This window comes from Scatophagus argus, chromosome 23 (genome assembly GCF_020382885.2).
Source record: "Scatophagus argus isolate fScaArg1 chromosome 23, fScaArg1.pri, whole genome shotgun sequence".
Lineage (NCBI taxonomy): Eukaryota > Metazoa > Chordata > Actinopteri > Scatophagidae > Scatophagus > Scatophagus argus.
This window is the reverse complement of record NC_058515.1, coordinates 2,145,691-2,165,721: the sequence shown is the minus strand read 5'-3', so window position 1 is coordinate 2,165,721 and position 20,031 is coordinate 2,145,691. Positions and strand designations below refer to the sequence as shown.

Sequence of the window (20,031 nt, the reverse complement as noted above, 5' to 3'; positions counted from 1 at the left end):
TTACCCTGTTCTGTGCTGGATGGGTCACACATTTCATGTACACAGTGATGGTGGACTGACTCACTGACACTTACCGGCACTTTCTTAGGCTCAATGCTCCACTCTTCCCTCCGCAGCAGCAGTTGGAGGAACGTCTGTCTGAACACTAAGCCTTGTCACTTTTGCCCTGTCCTGTCTACCTGTCTGTCCCTCCAGATCAACAACAAGGCCAATGTGGTCACCAGCCCCAAAGAGCCTCTCCCCACTCCTTCTCTGGTACACTGTCTGCCTGCCTTGCTGCCTGCATGCTAGCATGACTGTAACATATCTGTCTAACCACCTTGCCATCCATCCGTACTTCCAGCTGTCTTGATTATGCAGCTACACACCTTTTTCCTTTTATTCCTGTAAAGCTCAAGAGCCAAATATCTGTAGCAGCTGTGTGACATGAACTCTCCAAATGCTCTTCTGGTTTGCTGTATTGCATTGCCATATTGCTGTGCAATGGACTGCATTTTCCTTTGTTGTTGATAATGGTTGCAATGGCAAGACTGGGGCCATTGCATGTTAAATGTGGATAATATACTGTTGCCACAGGCTTCAAGCCTATGTTGCAGCAGTAGAAGAGACATTTATTTTCTCTGGAATTATTTCTAACCACTGTATTTTAATTGTAATCAGGATAACCTGAATGTTCTTTAAAGCAGAATCACTGATGTTGGATTAATCAGTGTTATTAAAGACTAAATTCTGCTCATTGTTAGCATTGCACACAACATCATTTTAAACTTGATAATAATTCAATTCAATATTTATTTATATAGCAATCAGAATCAGAGACTGAACCCCCGAGCAAGCAGACAGTGGCAAGGAAAAACTTCCTTTTAACAGGAAGAAACCTTGAGCAGGACCCGGCTCACAAGAGAGAACCATCCTGCTGATAGACGAGGATGTTTTTAACTGAAATGCACCAAGGGAGTTGTAGTTGACTACTGTTGGTGAAGAATACTGATATCAGTCTATTAATTCTGAATGTGATTAGTCCAGGTAGCATGAAACAAGTAGGGGGAAACATTTGGAACAGGGAGATTTGCTTAGCTGCAGCTCTAAAATTGAATAATTAGTACCATGTAACTTTTGTTTAATCTGTATGCGAACAGAAATGTGAAGATGACTTTCTGCGGTTTTAGAGGACGGACAGCAGAGAGAGGAAGTCACATGTTGGAATTATTTCCCTGTAAAGACACAGTTGTCATTTTTATATTTCACCTTGTTTACAGATTAGGCAAATGTGTTACATGTTTTAGTAGTCAACATTTAGAGGTTATGATGTATCTTTTACCTTTGGACAGAGCCCAGCAGAGTTAGGTTAAGTTAACCTAACCTAGGTTAACCTCGTCCTGCCTCCACTTCCTGTAAACACAAAAACATGAGACTGACACCAGCGTTTCTTTTATCTGATATTTAAGGGTTTCAGTAAAAGTTAAAACATATGTCATTTGGAACGCCACGTTTGAGCACCACAAAGTTTTACGACAGCATGTCTTGTTGATGTGACAGTTGATTTGTGTTACTTTTCTTTCATATCTGGTTTTAATGGTTTCGTCAATCTCTTTAGATTAATGCAGGTATTTTTTTTGTATGCATCTGCAAAGTTGTGTGCGTGCCTCTTCCGTAGAGATGTTACTGATGTTGTGTTCTTGTCATGTTGTTGTCAGTGTTGGGTAAAACTTGATCATCTGTCTATAACGGTGTTGCACTATGCTGTAGTGATCCTGTTTTTAGTCCTGATGTGCTTTCCCCCCTAAATAGTATTCATGTAAATTCTCCACACTCTCTTCCCCACTTTTATTTTATCTTTTGTTTTCTTACAAAAAAAAACTTTTCAGTCGTTCTTCCTAACTCACTTTCGTTCTGCACCAACATCTTTTCCTACTGTTGGTCCTCAAATCAGGAGCCTCAAACCACTGTTATCCACAACCCAGCTGATGGAAACAAGGTATACAGTTGACCAGATCCTAGTCTGAAGCTGTAGTTTACTGCTGATGTGTGCGACTTTTAGAGTAGAGCCTTAGTGTTGCTTCTGATGATGATGTTCGTGTGCCATTGGATTGACGCTCAACATGTCATGTGATTAAAAGACAAAGGACCGGATTCTGTAAAACACTGCATGCTGATAACAGCTGTTGCATGTTTTTCTTTGACTCATCATTGTCATCTAGGTGTACGATTTGGTGTATTATTTACAACTCTGGATATTCATGCTGTTGTTATCATGAAAGATCGGAACATAAAAATGAATTTGTATCATCTTACATGCCAGTGTTTAAACCTTTGAAAAGCATGTCATCATAACATCATAATCAGTTTTACAGTTGTGTGACAAAGGGATTACGCATGCTGTTAGAACAAAGTAAAAGGCCTTCAATACCTTGGCCAAAGCTGTTCCAAGCTAAATCCTTAACAGAATACTCTGGAGTCCATCTTGTGTGTGGTTTGCTTGTGCAGATGTGTGGATCTACATTATGATGTTTAATCCTCCAGAGGACTTTTTGCAAACACATGCATGCTTGTTTCTTTTGCTTTGTGAAGTGACATGATAGTGTTATAGCTTACAGTGTGGCATATAGTATGTGTTCCTGTAAATAGTGATGGTGTTGTACAGAACTATCATAAACGAAGAGTCTGCAACTGTTAGCTTCATTCATACATACCAGTGTAATATTCTGGCTTTTGGTATTTGGTAAATGTGATGCATGAATTATGTTACATAGTTTAAGTAAAATGATCGCAATTTGGTGGTTTAAAATCATGTCACCTGACTTCTCATAATTCTAATCCCATCAGATTTAGTTGCATTTGATTAATTTTTATAAATAACATCTGAAATTACAGAACATAAGACCTAGTTGATTAATAAACCAGTTATCCAGTTGGTATTTAGATTTCAGCAATAATCCAGAGATTGATAAGAAGGGGGAGTCATACTTGTTCTTGTCTTATAAAAGATCCTACTGAGGTCTCACCATAAGTATTATCACAGCGTGATGTCGTCGCTGTTTCTTCTCGCCATTAATTGGGTGACAGTTTGTGACAGAAGTCTAATCCCAGATTAACAGGTGCTGAAGGGGATGATGAATTGACCTGACTGAGGGTATTGTTCTCAGTAGCACTGAAATTTCTGTCCTCAGCATGTTTCTGCTTTTAATGTCTGGCTGGTTATACCCCTGTCATTTATTTGTCATTTCACAGGAGTCCAGTGAGAGTGCCAACACTACCATTGAGGATGAGGACGTGAGAGGTAGGACGGTTCAGACCAACTACCTTTAGCAAACTAACTTTCTTCTAGTAGGACGACTCCCACACACCTCATTTAAAGTCTTTCCTGTGAAGTTTTTACATCACACTTTAAGGTCACCTTTATTGCTAGTGCAACCCTTTGAGTAACTAACTCACATTATTATTAGGTTTAAGCTAACCATGTTTTCCACAGAAACATTTCTGACAAGATGGTTGTGTCTATTGCATGAGTGTGTTGCATGTTGTATCAGTTATTGCCTTTCATTTTTGTCATGTTTCAATTGCTCGTGGTCCACATTGCTTTATATTGTATTTCATGACCATCTCGGCACCATATACTTAATCATGGTCGGACTGCTCTGTTAGAGGCATACAAGGTGAAAATTAGCTGTAGACCCTTCTTGATAAGATAAGATGCCTCTTTGTGGTAATTTGGTTGAGCACAAACTTGTTTCAGTCAGCTGACTCACATGAGATTGATTGTTATTTGTCCAGGCTTGACCTCGTCAATCCCCTCATTCATACCTGGTAGTAAATGAGATAAAGATAAGTAAATGATCTCCTGTTCACAAGGGATGTAATCTCTGTAGTCACAGAGGAGCCTACTCACCAGTACTGCCACATATCAGGACAAACTGGCACAATATTTTTAGACCAAAAAGGAAATTACCAAATTTACAAATAGGGACAAATAATTTGGAATTCATCGACAGTGTTTCACAAAATTTATAAACACTCAACACAAAACTATGATTTTGTTAAGGGCGTCTGATTTGCTTCTGTAGTTAGTGGTAATTTTAACCAACTAAGGGACACACCTGCAAAGATGAAGTATTGTGTTGAGGTATAACCAGACACATACTACCTGCAGTTCAAAGGTTGTGGTAAAATAAAGAATGGGAAGGACCTTTTCTCACTCTCAGTGAAATGAATATTTTACACATTTGTTCTTATTGTCTACAGAGTGAACGTCATTGTGTGGCTTTGTGTCTGTGTTTTCTGATAGTTCACTACAGCAGTGACTCAAATAGATTTGAGTTCAGCTTTTTAACATTTAGTTGAATTATTTAGCCTTTGTCATATAACTATTTTCTGATTCTCTGAGGCCCCTCGCACTCATATCTCTTCCCGCTGTATGTGTATTTGTGTGTTCCAGTATGTGTGCTTCTGTGCTGCCATGCACAGGTCCATTAAGGGGCATGGCACAAGCCTTTGTAATGGCCTCCATTGTTATTCATGGCTGGTGGGTCATCATTCCTCAATGCTCCAATAACCTTATTCAGCAAAGCTTTGAAATTGCTTTACAGTGCTCTGCGTGTGATAGTGTTCTTTTACATCCTGTTGTAATATAGCTGTCCCTCTGTCATGCATTTGTGGGCCCAATCAGAGCCTCAGCCTACAAAGAGGCTTAGAAATCTTTATGAAATTAGAGGGTTTTTAATCATGACATCTTTTGTGATTTCGGCAGTGGTTCCTTTGTGGATAGGCTGTCTGTGGCATGAAGTGGGAAGATTACAGGGCAACTAGCACTTCTTATTTCCTGAAAGTGAGAATGATGGATGACTGACGGCTTTTCAGTAAAATGTCTAATTTCTCCGCATTAAATGGATAGTGAAGTGGCCAGCATTTCTTTTGTTTGGTGACATAATGGAAAGGTGATGGCAATGATTTGGGTGGGAGGTTTTTTTAATGTTAACATGTTAGCAAGCAGTTGTTTATGTACACACCCACACACCATTACCATCCAGTTTGCAAAGTTTCCGCCTTGTGAATGAAAGTCCAATATTTGCTTTCTTTTTGTCTCTGGTTTGGTCTCCACCAACTTCCGACAAAGCACCTGGCTATTTAGCTTTTAGATGTTTGACTGTCTGCTGCTTATCGCTGGGCAGGCAGTGTACAACTGGTTTAACTGTCAGAGTGACTACTTTTTGTTGGGTGATACTTTATCTACAAGACCATTTTATGCCACTGATATCATGAGAACTTATTAGTATAATATCGCAAGTTCACCCTTTCATAAAAACGCACAACCAAAACAATAAATAAAATAGACTCCCAGACATTTTTAACAAAAATGTAGTTATCTGATGGATGTTTAAATGTTCTGTTTGCTAATACTTGCCATAACAGTGTTATAAGGTGATAACATGTAAATATTAGGCTTGCAACTTGTTCCTGTTTCTCCAAATGGCAAAAAAAATTGTACATTTAGTACTGCCTTAATTAGGGGTGTGATGGATCACTGCTGATCTGTGAACCGTACGGTTCTCCCCCACAGTTTGGTTTGCACATTGAACCGCAGATCACTGTGTTTTAGTCTGAAACAATATGATTGTGCGAAGAATCCTGTTGTGTGTTCACTTGAACCGGAACATGTTTACACTGCACTCAAGTGCTCCTCGGATAATCTTATTTTCCGAGTCAGGAAGTCTGCGTTCACGTGCATTTTCTAACTCGGAAACTTGTTTTTCTGATGCCGGACAGCACATGAATGCACCATTAACTAAACCACAGTATGTCAGCATGATAAGCAGAGGAGCTGAAGAACCCGAAAAGCCTTTCGCATCATTTAAGTCACCTGAATGGGAGCATTTTCACTTCCCTGTAAAGCATAATGATGATGGAAGATGGTGGTGTACCAAGCTGTTACTGCGTGTCGGCAGCTTGGGGAAAAACATGCCAAACATTGCATTGTGTATCACCTTTAAAGGTGACTGTCTCTGTAGTTGTTACGCGCGATGCTCATGCTCATGCTCCTGCATCATCACCGTCTACCTGAGGAAAGGCTTTTATTATTCACCTTTTCATCTTCACATTTTCACATGCTCTGTCCAAAATCGTTTTGTTCTCAGCTGGTGGAAGAATTGAACTTTGAACAAACTGTCATTTCCTGCATGTTTTCCATTCATTCTTCATTTCATGTTTGCCTTTTCTCCACTTTATGTTTTCCTGTCACTCCTCTGTGCTGATCTACATCCCTCCATATCATTTTATCCACCTCAGCACACTCTCCCTCTTTCAGTCCCCACATCTACCATTTTAAGCACTCCACCTCTCAGCGACCTTCTTCCTCATTCTCTTCCTCCCCCTCATCCTCCTCCTCCTCCTCCTCTTTCTCCTGCTGGTACTCTCCTAGCGTTTGGCCCAGTGGTGAGGAGTGCTGCCACTACATCCTGTGGGCACTGGTGGCTGCCTACCTGCTCCTCTTCTTCACATCTTCCTTTCTGGTCTTTTTCTATGATCATCCCACCACATGCCACTGCGACATCCATCACACCATCACACAAGGGCCCTCCCCTCAGCTCAGGGAGCCCCCTCCCAGTCTGGGCCCCTTCAGCTCCCAGTGTAAGTCCAATTCCCTGTGCATGGGTTGAAACTGCAAGCTTCCCCTTCCTTTTGGTACCACCAAAGGTATTCAAAGGTAGTCTAGGAAGAAGTAGAATTGAATTTTTGCACAATTGCTAAAATGTATGAGTATGTATAAAAGTATAAAAGAAATGTGAGGACTTGGTGTAAATGAACCAAGGAATGTTTGATTGATAGACCCTTCTAACAGACAACATACAATGTTATGTTGTTGTAAATATTGTCTGTGTTGTTATTGTTGTTTTATGTACAGTATGTCTGACAGAATATTTTATTAATCTTCTATTTTGCCACTCTTTTGTCATGGTTTTCTAGATGACTTGAAGTATGCAACTCAGGGCCTAGCCAGGATTTTGGAAATACTTATAACAAACACTGCCCAACTCAAAATTTTAAAATATTTTATTCTTTATACTTTATTAGTTTGACTTTACAATCCACGCTATTGGAAGAAAATCTCCAGTGAGGGTTTATTCAGAAAAATGTATCAGACTATAAAACCATCACTTAAGTGGTTGTGTGTAAGGGTCTGTTGTAAATATTTGCAAGAGTTCTGTTTTTTAATCACGCTCTTAATCGATGCGTTAGTGCAAGTGTATTAAAAAGGTTGTTCAGTCACGTACTGATGATTAATACTTGGAAAAGTTCAGCATACCAGCGGGCTCGCCAATTAGTGGCTCTTTGTAAGACTAGTGGACCGATGACAGCGGGACTACTGAGTGCACCGTGGTCTTTGATGGCACTGCCTATCAAGGCAGAGGGATAGATACAATATGGATATAAGACTGGGTCATGCTGCAGACTGGCCATTTCTGGAGTAAATGTAGGATTTAAAGGTAAGTTAGGTGAGTGCTAGAGAGTGAAGTCATCTGTCAAAGGGCTAAGTAGAGTTACGGTGGCACTGGCTTTAGGGCCTGATGATTTTTAACATCGTTAAAGGAGAATGCTGGCATTCCTTAAGAAATCACCCAAATTTTGGCATCATAACAACATACAGTATGTTGTGTGATACAGCAGTTTTAATGAGACTACTTCAAAGTCTTGTGCAGTGAATATGCACCGACTTATACTGTGTTCAGAACAGTTTTGGCTCAGTGATATCATTTGCCTCTCACATGTATTGCATAAGCTTTGTGATTAATTGGGTTTATTACAGCAACAAAGGAATACAACACGCTTTACAACCTGGATTTTGCTCAGCTCAGCTCAGAACTCAGTTCTTTATTATAAAAGGTACAGCTGGACAAATTCCAAAGTTCACATGGCACTTACATTAACAAAAAAAATATTGAATTAAACAGTCCTCTGTGAGACTTCATCAGAAGTGAACCACACCACATCCTCTGTGTCTGAGTGTGGAGCTGCTGTCTTATAGCACCCCCCACAGGCCGCAAGCTGTCACGACACCCTAACATATCTATTTAAGTTGGTCTTTCCCAGCATTTTCTGTGTGACCCTTCCATGTTTTGTTCTCACTGTGTGGATGAGAATGATTTTCTCTCATTCTGTTTCATAAAAACATTCCAAATATTTCAGAAAACAACAGTGACTGTAACACAAAGTGGTGACAGAGACTCTGTGGAAAGTGATGTGTTCTGTGCTTTAATTAAACAGATTACTGGGGGTTGGACTTTTGGACCTTTGGACTTTGGACTTTTAACTTTCATGTTAGGATGTATAGACTGAACTATAACACTTCGGTGACCTGGTATGAATTTTATAAACTCAAGTTAAAGCTATGGCCTTGGACTGTTAACATTTACAGTTATAGTAAAACTATGTTTTGATAACAACCAACATGTATCTGTAGCACAAAGTACTAAAACTGGTACTGAATATCTGGCTCAATTTGTAATCTTGTTAACTTGTTAACTTCCAAAAAAGTGTCTCATTTTAAACTTTAATACAGCAAAGTTCTTCTATGGCTGCTTTTGTTTAGACATTAAAGGATTTTTAAGTTCTTTTTTCTACTCAAATATATAATACTAAATGGTCAATAGTGAGTGTGTGAGCGAGAGAGAAAGGATTCAGAAAGGATTTTCCACATCTCTGGCAATAAATCAAGGTCTTAATATGTGTTGTGAACATTGTGTTGGCTGATCTAGGTGTCTGCTATACAATATACAAAATTACAGCATCTTTTTCTGCCAACCAACTGATTAATGAACTGATCATTTTTGCAGTACTTGTAGATACTGTTGCACACTGGCAATTGACAGTACATATTACATATTATATAAGCTTTCTGTACGTTTTGTTCAGAAATATTAATTTATGAAGTAATTAGTAAAAGCTATAAAGCTAAAACTGTCAAATTATTGTAGGAAAGTAAAATCTACCCTTTGGGAATAAATGCAGCAGGCCAGTGATTCTATTCTGCCATATGTTTGCTGTTACTCAAGTTGAAGGTGTGCGTACTCTCTCCAAAATACACAAATTAAGACTTGTAATCAAGTCTATATTGATGAGAATGCATTACAATTGTATCTGTCATACTGATTACTATAAATTCTAATCTGTCTTTATTGGTTTGTATGTAAACCTAGCAAAGACAAAAATAAATGCAATTACAGATTGGACAGTATATGTTTTTTGTTTGTTTTATGGCAAAGAATGCATTGCCATGGCAACAGTATTTGCTGATATCTAACTTAGTAATGAAGGATCATCAACATCTAGAGGTTGTGCAGGCCAAATTTGATGCAAATCTGATCAACCTGCTAGGATCATTACACCCAAAGAGAGAACTTGATACTTCCTGTCGCCAATAGATGGCACTATGACTGAGGTTGAACTTTAACATGAACATGTTTTGAGGCCACCAGTGTCATCAAACGTTTGAAGTTTTGGGCAGATTGGACAAAGAACATGTCAGTTATTACAATTTCCTGGCATCAAACATCAGCAACATCAAAATTCGCCACATCGCCACAGGAAGTGTGTTTGATGAAACATTGCGGTCTTCACTCTGATACATCATTAGGCATTACTGACCAAATTTGATGTGGTTCTGGTCAACCTACTAGGTGTAGCAGTGCAAAGCATGCAACATGCTACTTCCTGTTGCCATTAGGTGGCGTCATGGTACTCATTGGCGGAAAAGTGATCATGTCTAAAGTTTGGGGTGGATTGTACTCGAATGGAGTGTGTGTGTATTGTGAGTGTGTGTGTGTGTGTATTTGCACCAGTCCTGTCCCTGGGAGTTGAGGAGTCTGATGGCTTGAGGAAAAAAACTGTTGCACACTCAGGATGTGAGGGTCCGAATTCTCCGGTACCTCCTACCAGAAGGCAGGCGGTTAAAGTGTGTGTGTGCTGGATGTGTGCAGTTCCCAAACCAGGCAGTGATGCAGCTGCCCAGGACGCTCTCTCTAGTCCCTCTGCAGAAGGTGGTCTGGATTTGGGGTAGAAGATGGGCTTTCCTCAGCCTTCTGAGAAAGTAGAAATGCTGTTGGGTTCTCCTGGTGATGGAGCTAGTGTTGAGGGACCAGGTGAGGTTCTCCACCAGGTGAACACCAAGGAACTTATTGCTCTTGATGATCTCCACCGAGGAGCTATCGATGGTCTGTGGAGCGTGGTCCCCCTGGTCTCTTCTGAAGTAGACAATGATCTCTTTTGTCTATGTTAGGAGACAGGTGGTGGGGGGGGTCCACACGATACGTGCTGGGGATGTTCCTGTGTGTCGTAGAGAGTCCACCCATTATTGTAGGTGGGGATGAGTTGCACTACTGAGCCATTTTTTGCAATTTTTTCGTCGATCCTGACCGGTTTGCCAATTTTTGTGAGTTTTCTTTCATGGGAAAAGCCTCATTTTTAGTTGTGAGTCATTCAAATAATAATATTAATAATGGTGATGATGACAAAGAAAATTCCTCTGAATTACAATGGGGTCCTTGTTCTGTTGGTGCTCAGGTTCTAATAATAATAATGATAATAATAACAAAAATATTGATAATAATGAAGAAAAATCCTGTGAATAACAATAGGATCCTTTCACTTTTAGTGCTCGGGCCGTAATTACTCTGACTAAAATGCATATATATACCATGATGTTAGTAGAATGAACACAGAAGTCACTACAGACTTTTGACATCACTAAAAAACGGCCCTGCAATTGGCTGGCGACCAGTCCAGGGTGTGCCCCGCCTCTCGCCACTTGTCAACTGGGATAGACTTCAGTCCACCTGCGATCTTGCTGGAATATGCAGTATGTAGTTACTGTACTTCCCTCTTCCACTTTTGGTCATGGACACCAAGCAGGAAGGATCATCTCAGGTGAAAGGCTTCTTATACAAACGTCTCTGATGTTAGAAGAACAATGGTCCGTGACATCCACACATCAGGATGCAGAAACACTAATCTCTCCTGGTGTGTGTGACCATAAATCAGCTTGTACAAAGCATCTGTCTTACTGGAGTTTGCAAAGGGCTCATTTTTGCCCCATAAGCAAGCTGATGGTGTGTCTCTGTGAACATAGTCAGTACTGAGTTTGCTATTTGTAAAGTCCACAGTTGGTACAAAAAGATACTTTAACTTTGTCAGGCTTTTAATGGAAATAGCCAATCAGAGGAGGGTATTCTCCTTATCTCATCAGCATATGTCCAGAATCTCTTCCTGCTACTGTATTAGCCTGTCTGAAGCCGGACGCCACCCGATAACATAAACCATTAAATTTTTGTCTCCTAGCTTACCTACTTAGCATAAAAGGTAATTTTGATGTTGTCAAATGTTGACCCACTTTGACTAACTTTGTCTTTCCTTCATCCATTTCTGTGTGACACTGTATTTCTGTGTGTTCTTAACAATGGCGTGAACCTCAATCCCTGATCATCCCGATGTTGTGATTTTTGCTCGACGTTCATTTGCTCATGTTCCACTTTGGTCCATTTTTAATCTTAATTTGTGCTTCTTTTCATATTTCTCAGGGGTTGTGTTGCTGATATAATCTAACCTATCTTTGTTTCTCTTTATGTCTGTGTCTCAGCTCGTAAGCAAGAGATCATTAAAGTCACCGAGCAGCTGATCGAGGCCATCAACAACGGCGACTTTGAGGCCTACACGTCAGTTCACCTCGTTAAATCGCTAGGCTAGTTTAGAAGTTTAGACTGGTTGCACAGCAAACATTTTGACATGTAGGAAACTAATGGTGGCTGCATTCTACTTAGAGAAAGTCCTGCTGTTGTGCATGATGGTTCACTGTAACTGTTATTTGGTCACTTAGTGGAACTGTGGTTACTGCTATTAAGTCCACCTGTGTTTTTTCCTACTGCAACAAATCAAAATGTCTGCTGTGCAACCAGTCCATCTACCTCAAATATCTGACACGCTTGATCCTGTTTTAGTAAATCCTCACATGTGTCTTATGACTCTAATGTGACTGTCTGGTGCCCTACTTCAGGAAGATATGTGATCCTGGCTTGACATCCTTTGAGCCTGAGGCCTTGGGTAACTTGGTGGAGGGCACCGATTTCCACCGCTTCTACTTTGAGAACGGTATGATTTCTGTTTCACATGATAAGATGAAGCATGAGAAACGCAGCTCACTGGCCTATTTTTGGAATAAATTTAATTAAAGCGCCTGTTCTAGTCATTACAGTACTAGCACGAAGAGTCAGTATCTGACCTAACCCAGCAGGCTCTATCCATGCACAGTTTTGGTTCTTGGTTCTATACATACACACCTTCTTATTCTGTAGTTTTTCTTTATATTTATTGTTCTCAACATTGTATATTAATAAGACAATGAAATTCTGATAGAATAAATATGGAATTATGTAGTCAACAGTTACGTAGACATCGAACTGTTGGTTTCCCTCACCTGGAAAGATCTGATCGCAACCTGGTTCATCCCCTGCCTGTGTACAAACCCACTGTATGCAGGCCACCAGCTGTCACCCACACAGTGAAGAGGTGGTCTGAGGAGACTGAAGAGGCTTTGAAAGACTGTTTCGACTCTACTGTCTGGGAGAACATCAACAGTCTCTCACACTGCATAACAGACAATATAAACTTCGGTGTGGAGAACACCGTACCCACCAGGACTGAGATCACAGAGGAGAAAGCCTGCTACTGGCTGCTACTAAAGCCTGAGTCTGGAAAGGCCTTTAAACCATCTCAGGCCACAAGGATGCTGACTCCGAGGCTGCTGGGGACCTGAAGTGGGTGAATGATCTGAACCTATTCTTTAACAAGTTTGATCAATCACCTTCCACTCCCCCTACCCAGCCATCTCTGCTGCAACAACCTATCCCTGTATTCCCAGTGCAATGGAACTGACAGACTGACTGTCTGACATGGTGGTCTGGAGCATGGGGGCCTCTCAGGGAATGGTCCAGGCTCCATTCCTTTTCACCCTCTACGTTGCGGACTTCAGACACAGCTCAACGGACCATCACGTGCAGAAGTCCTCTGATGATTCTGCAATCGTTGACATCATAACTGAGGAGAATGATGCAGAGTAGAGAACTGATCTAGGACTTTGTAGATTGGTGCCAGCAGAACTGCCTTCAGGTGGTGGGAGAGAAGGATGATGCAGGCTGACCTTAATTTCTTAAAGAAATGATGAACTGTCTTTTCTGGGGCTATTGACTGTACCCACCCTTCGTCTGCTGATAGTCTAAAGCACATTAAGAAGGCACAAAATGGCACAAATTAATTCTTGACACTTGTGAATTGAAAACCATTCCAGAATGCCGTGATTGTGCCATCAAAGCTAAATGTGGCTATTTTGGACAATTTATAATATAAAACATATTACAGGTTGTTTAACACGTTCTTGCTTACTACATAATTCCGTACATGTTCTTTCATAGTTAGAACGTCTTCAGTATTAATATTTATATATATATATATATATATATATATATTTAGAAAGAACCAATATTCAATTAACGAGCCGTCACAGTATGTCTTTAGCAATCATTGTATTTTTCTCTAGATCCTACATCATGTTCTTTTCTTCTGCAGCTCTGTCCAAGGTGAAGCAGCCCATCCACACCATCCTGCTCAACCCCCACGTCCACCTGATCGGGGACGAGGCCGCCTGCATCGCCTACATCCGCCTCACCCAGTACATTGACAGCAGTGGCATGCCTCGCACCATGCAGTCAGAGGAGACTCGCATCTGGCACCGCCGTGACAGCAAGTGGCAGAACATCCACTTCCACCGCTCTGGCTCTCCCACCGTGCCCACCAAGTAAGGCCAGTGGCGCCTCCCTCGCCTGTGTCTCTGTCCTTCATCTGCAGGAATTCTGTGAATTCTCAAAGAGAAGTCACCTTAACTGCAGAGTGGCTACTGGGCTTTTATTTCTACTATTTCCTGTGTTATAATTCTATGTGATCATACTTCACTAAGAAGCGTCCCTTGTTTCCTGATCTGGTCTTTCTTAATTTGCTACTGATGAACTTCCTTCATGATGACTTGTTTCCTTGATAAATTCAACATAACCTCCATCAGTATGATAATTATTTGACCTAGGATTGCTAGATAAGTTTACATATGCAGATTAGTCTGGAACCAGTTCAGTTCATTTTCAGCTTTCAAGGGGCGTTTGGCGTTCGTGGACTGAAATGCCTCTGGATACAGTTGAATAGGCCCACAACCAATCAAAGCAATCAGACATATCTGTTGTGAAGCTTTTAACCATATAACACAATCCTCAGTCGCTTCTCCTACTGCGTTCCCTAAAATCCAACTTATTTTCAGAATGAATCGTTTTTCTCTGTTAAATTTCCAAAAAATGCGATTTCACGCAATTTCCCAGAGCCCAAATCCAAATGTTCACATTTAAGAAGGTGGAACCAGCAAATGAGTGACATATTTGATTTAAACATGACAATGACAGAAATGTTTAATGGAGTATCAAAACAGATGGCAGTAATTTTCTTTGCCTAATTGACTAATCGTGGCACCTTCTACCTGTATTGGTTTCTTAAATGATCCCAATTGGGAAAAATCAGATACAACTAAAAGATCAAGCAAAAGGCAAGCAGAGAATATTTGCCATAGAGAAGACATCTCAGAGGACTAAACAAAGTAATTGTCATTGTTTGTATTCTTATGTAGCAATGATATGTGGTTTGAGTTTCAGTTGAGAGGACCATCTAGACCATACCTACCTAGTGTTCATCAGACCCCTCAGCCAATCCCTGACCACACTAGAGCTAGAGCTCCACCCTCTCAGTGTGTTGTTTACATATTGTCGCTGCTGGCCTGGAGGTTACTGTACCATGTTGGAAGAAAAAAAACAAGAAAGAGGGAGAAAACTTCAAGTCTTGACAATATAATGTTGTAATGAGAGTGTGTGGTGTTCATTAAGGGATATTACCATGTGCAGCATGTTTTATTGTTGAGGTTTTTTTTTTTTTTAGATCAGTATGTTTTAAATATAGGATGTTTTCAGAGGTTCCAGTTAACAGGTGAAGCCTGTGAAACTTCCAGTGATCATGTATAGTGACAGTTTCTCATTTGGATATTGCACATATAGAGGACTCTTGAGCTGTTGTGAAGTTTTGTCTTTTTTTGTCGCCTTTGGGCATGATGACCAATATATCACATATCTGCTTTTTACTCATGTATCTTTTCATGAATTGCCATCTATTAAAGTTAAGGCACAAGCTTGCTTTTGTTTTGGTGATGTATAGGTTTCGGTAACTGTAAGTTGCCCTGTTAATCTTTAGCAGGGTCCATATGTACTGGTGGTGGCTAATTTTTACAATTCTGTTTTGTTGTTTTTGGGTTGCCATTGGCTCCAAGTATGTTTACTGGGAATTTTAATTAAATCAGTTTAAATCTTTTACTTTGTCAGTATGGACCACTGTCTTCACAGAGCAGCATGTAAGAAAAGTCACTTATGATAGAATGCAAACTATAGAGATACATAGAATTCATAGATATCACTCAGATCATGTTTTCATACTGTGAGGAGTTAATTTCGTGAATTTTATTAGTTTTATTTTCTTGTGTTTACTTTTTATATTGTGATATTGATGCTTGTCCTTCCACTGCTCATTACTGTTGCTTTTCTTTAGAGCCCTTTTCACCTGATTCCCTCCTTGATTCTCCCTTTGACTGGTGTATGCCAATGTTTTATATCACCATGTTTTACACTGGATAAGAGTGAGGCAGAATCATGATGTTGAAACTGACGTGAATGAGAAATTCCTGCTGAAACATTGGTTTCAAGGGTGGCGTAGTGGTGCAGTGGTTAGCGCTGTTGCCTCACAGCCAGCAGGTTCCAGGTTTGAATCCCAACATCCTCCCACAATACCAAAAACATGCACATTAGGTTAATTGGCTACTCTACATTGCCCCCTAGGTGTGAGTGTGTGCATGTGTGGTTGTCTGTCTTTGGTCTTTGTGTGTTAGCCCTGCGATTGACTGGTGAGTCCAGGGTGTACCCCGCCTCTTTCCTGTAGTCAGCTGGGGTAGCAGCAACACCCCCCCCCCCCCCAAAAAACCATGATGGACACGCGGTGTACAAAATGAATGGTTGGACATTGGTTCCATAAGTCCCATTCAGTTTTGCCATGGGGAATTACATTATTAGCCAGAATTACTCAGATTACTCAAATCGCCATTTTAGATCTTACGTTACTTTATCATGTTGTTGTAATGTCACTGTTGAAAAAAGGGGAAAGGGAATTGTTAGCTTCACTTTCATGTTTATATTTTCCAACATGCATATTAGGATGTAATGTCACAAGGAAAAAAAAAAAAAGATTTATTTTTGATTCTGGAAATTTAATTCCAGAATCAACGTACAGGGAAAGGGAGCATTCACATGCAAAGATTACGCCACAGGGTGACCGCTGATGATTACATTGATTGTTTCTTCAGTAAAATGTTTTGCATCTTTTTTTGTTTAATCACATTTGTCCCTCAAACACCATACTTGGTTTTTACCTGTCTAAGATGCTTTTGACGTTCTCAATGGGACACTGCTATATAATGTTAAAATGATGGGACAAGCCTGATTCATGTCTAAGAAATATCAAATAAAATGCGTGTTTTATGCCAAACGACTTGGTTTGTAGCTGACTATTTTGTCTTCTATTCCTACTGTAATAACTGCCAAAGTCTTAAGCTGTATTTATATCATTGTGAAAAAACTTCCTGCAGCCAGCTGTAAATAATCCAGCAGGGATCAATACTTGGCCCTCTGCTATTTACTTTATTCGCAAAATGGATTTATTTTCCAAATTGGCACTTCAGTGTGTTATACTGAAGTTAGTACAAAGACCAAATACATGCATTTCACAAGAGACAAGCTGGCTGGATCCAGAGGTTTGACTCTGCCCACTCCACCTGGCTCGTGAACTGGGTTGGGACAGCTGTCCAAAACTCCTTTTAGCTGCTGCTAGAAAGAACGACATCACTTCATATCGGACACGTGTACAGTTTTATTGTTCTGCCATGTACACACTGCAGTTGCTATGCTTTGTTAGTAGTTCAGGTTTGTTTTTTTTTTAGTAATTTGATAAAGTCATACATGCCCGCATAGATATTTGCACTGTTAATATGTATATATTGTTATCACCATGGAAACAAGATGCTCATTTATCAAACCAATGATCTCTTTTTGACATTTCTTTTATTCTTCCATTGGATCACACTCAAAGTAAATGGCAAAGTGAGGATTGTATTGTTAAATAGCCTAGATAAGCCTCAACTGTAGATGAACACAAAACATACTTTTATCAGTCTGTACACAATCAATCCGCTTTCCACCTATTCATCTACGATGCCAAACAAAAAAATGTCTTTAAGCTTTAAAACACTTCCAAACACATACCCCTCTCTCAGCTATTGTCAGCTTGGTGCACAGGGATCACAAATGGACAGCGATAAATAAATAAGGGAGTGTGTGTGTGTGTGATAAGTGAAGTCAGCGGAAGTTGGCCTTGGATTTTATGTTGATGTTCCAATCCTTTGTTAGCAGTGACGGCAATTCTGAAGAGAAACAACGACGCTTAAAGGAAAGTGTCTCTGCTATGTGTAGGGTCTAAAAACTTAAAGGACAAGACTGTTATTGCATATTTTCTTGTCAACAAATCCCATGAAAAAACAAAAAATTTTCTGACTTCCTTAACAATCAGCCCCAAGCCCACAGACTCCTGTTGAATAATTACTTAAAAACAGCTCACAAATATATAATTTCATTTTTAAAAAAAACTCATTGATTCAAATTTATATCAATAATAATAATAATTTCACAAAATCTCACTTCTGAAATGAGATGCCCTCACACTAGAGAGTGACCGTCATAATTTGCATTAATAATTACCTACACTAATTGTTTTGCCGAAAAAGCCTAATTAAAGCTCACATCAAAATATAGTTCCTGACACAGTGATGACTGATCTGCAGCCTCACACGACTGAACAGACATTACGCTGACAGACAATTAAAAAGTGTGAGCTGGTTAAAGACAGAAAGCAGCAACAAGAAGGGAAATTATGAAAACTTCATGGTAAGATACAAGAAGAAGGTGTTTCACGACCTTAAACATTCACTGCTCTTCTGTTAAGTTGTTGGACACGTGACAGAAAGACTTGAAAAAGAAAACTGAAGTATCAGAGACGAGTTAAGCTTAAGTCAAACTGCAAATCCTACAGTTCCCACAATGCATCTTTTCAGTACCCACTTCTTTCAAGCACAGCCCCACCCTGGAACACATCACTATGACATCACCAGGGTTACTTTCACAGGCTTGATGTGACAGACCGCGTGTTAAATTATCTCCACTAATTCTAACAATATTCATGGCAAGGAAGGAAGACTTGATGTTTTTTTTTTTTTAGTAATAGTTTTCGGACAATAGTGGAGCTGTGTGGCAGGTGTAAGACACACAGTAGATGTTAGTAGGATCCATTAAATGTTGGCTTAGCTCTACACATGGGATTTGTTGACCAGAAGAAAAATATCCAGACTTATCCTGCAAAAGACTTACTAATCTGAGCTGCATTTTGAGGTGAAACAGATCACAGGTTCTAAAAAGGACAGCAGGGTGACGTGCTCAATCTGCATCCCTCACACTACTTTCTTTCTCAGTAAACACACTATATGTATACACACACACACACACACACACACATAGAGGTGGCAGCTCTGTGACGGATAACGTGAATGCACGACACACATTAGATGGACAAACGTGAACAAATAAAGGGCAGATGCATCATGGGAAGGTGGGATCACGCAGCCTTTGTAAACAGGTCAGCAGGGTGATGTTCCATGCTCCGTGATGATACACACATTCACTCCTCCCAATTTATTCTCTATGTAACATTAATCTCATCTGTATGGTGGCCATTCTCCAGCTGAATCGGTGCATGTACAGCAGGTTTAGGTGGGCTTTTGCATTAAATGCTTTAAATTTGTCGGACTTTTTCCCCCAAGTCCAAGTGTGATTTTTTTTCAGCTCTTTTATGTACAAAAGTTTACAAGAGTTCCTCAAGAAGAGGCCCATGCGTAAGGGGCAACATCCAAGATCTCCTGACTTTGATCCACCTATGCGGTTGTCGTACCATAAATCATACCACAGCAGCCAAAAGGTGAAAACAAAACAAAAAAAAATCAAAATCAATCAAAAATGAAGGGTGTTATCTTTGGTCACAAAAAGCAAATGAAACACAACAAGAAGGAAGGATGAGTGTTAAAGCAACAAAATACTGAAAAACTTGAATCCAGTGATCAACAAGGACAACAAAAAGGGGATCTGGAACATCTTGATCTGAGGAAGCGTACGTCACCAAACGCTCCAGTGGAAGATGTAGGGAGAGGATCAGTGGAAGCAGCCGCTCCAGTCAAAGTTCTTTTTTGTCCATTTCATCTCCTTCCTCCTCCTCCTCCTCCTCCTCCTCCTCTTCCTGGTCGTCCTCACAGTAGCGCTGGAGCATGCGGTGCAGGTACTGCTGCAGTGCGTCGGGCTGCAGGGCGTCCGGGGTGTCGTCCAGACGCTCCAGGTGCACGTGCTTCCCCAGGGCATCCCCCACCACAGTCCTCTTCTGGGTGCGTGACTTACGCATCTGGCTTCTGCACGAATAAAAGAATAAGTGTTAGGACGCATCCAAGCTGACGTGCTGTCAATCTGTCCATGTTTACCGGCACGGACTGAACGGATACCAGTCATCCCCAGCTTCACTCTTTGGTTAAATGGGCAATATTTCAGTCACCATTTTTGTATTATGATGTAATGCAATTAAATAGTTAAATAATTACATTAAACATTGCAGTGCATAATTAATACATTAATTGGATTTTTTCATACATATTTCATATGCACTCAAATGGGAAAATAAATTTTATTTTTATATTTGCCCTTGTCCTTTGGAAAATGTAACTCCCAGTCAAGTATGTTTCCATGCTATAGTAACCAAAAATGTGGG

The 20,031-nt window shown here is 40.2% G+C and overlaps 2 protein-coding genes across 35 annotated transcripts in view; one reads left to right on the top strand and one right to left on the bottom strand.

The window, feature by feature from the left end:
• camk2d1 (calcium/calmodulin-dependent protein kinase (CaM kinase) II delta 1) overlaps positions 1–16,666 on the top strand; it is a 76,015-nt gene extending 59,349 nt beyond the window's left edge. For 4 of the 8 annotated variants that reach the window (XM_046380297.1, XM_046380296.1, XM_046380290.1 and 1 more), the window contains exons 14-17: positions 3,232–3,280; positions 11,627–11,702; positions 12,041–12,135; positions 13,609–16,666. In XM_046380297.1, coding sequence (XP_046236253.1) covers positions 3,232–3,280; positions 11,627–11,702; positions 12,041–12,135; positions 13,609–13,841 — 453 coding nt within the window. In that variant the 3' untranslated portion in view covers positions 13,842–16,666. Of the gene's footprint in view, positions 1–195; positions 256–1,933; positions 1,979–3,231; positions 3,281–11,626; positions 11,703–12,040; positions 12,136–13,608 lie in introns of all 8 variants that reach the window. The other 4 variants (XM_046380294.1, XM_046380293.1, XM_046380292.1 and 1 more) reach the window with 2 other exon arrangements.
• A 357-nt stretch (positions 16,667–17,023) lies between these two features.
• The window catches only part of ank2b (ankyrin 2b, neuronal), a 157,841-nt gene continuing 154,833 nt past the window's right edge, over positions 17,024–20,031 (bottom strand). For 26 of the 27 annotated variants that reach the window (XM_046380268.1, XM_046380270.1, XM_046380264.1 and 23 more), the window contains one exon: positions 17,024–19,678. In XM_046380268.1, the coding sequence (XP_046236224.1) occupies positions 19,450–19,678 (229 nt within the window). In that variant the 3' untranslated portion in view covers positions 17,024–19,449. The remainder of the gene's footprint in view (positions 19,679–20,031) is intronic. The other variant, XM_046380284.1, reaches the window with a different exon arrangement.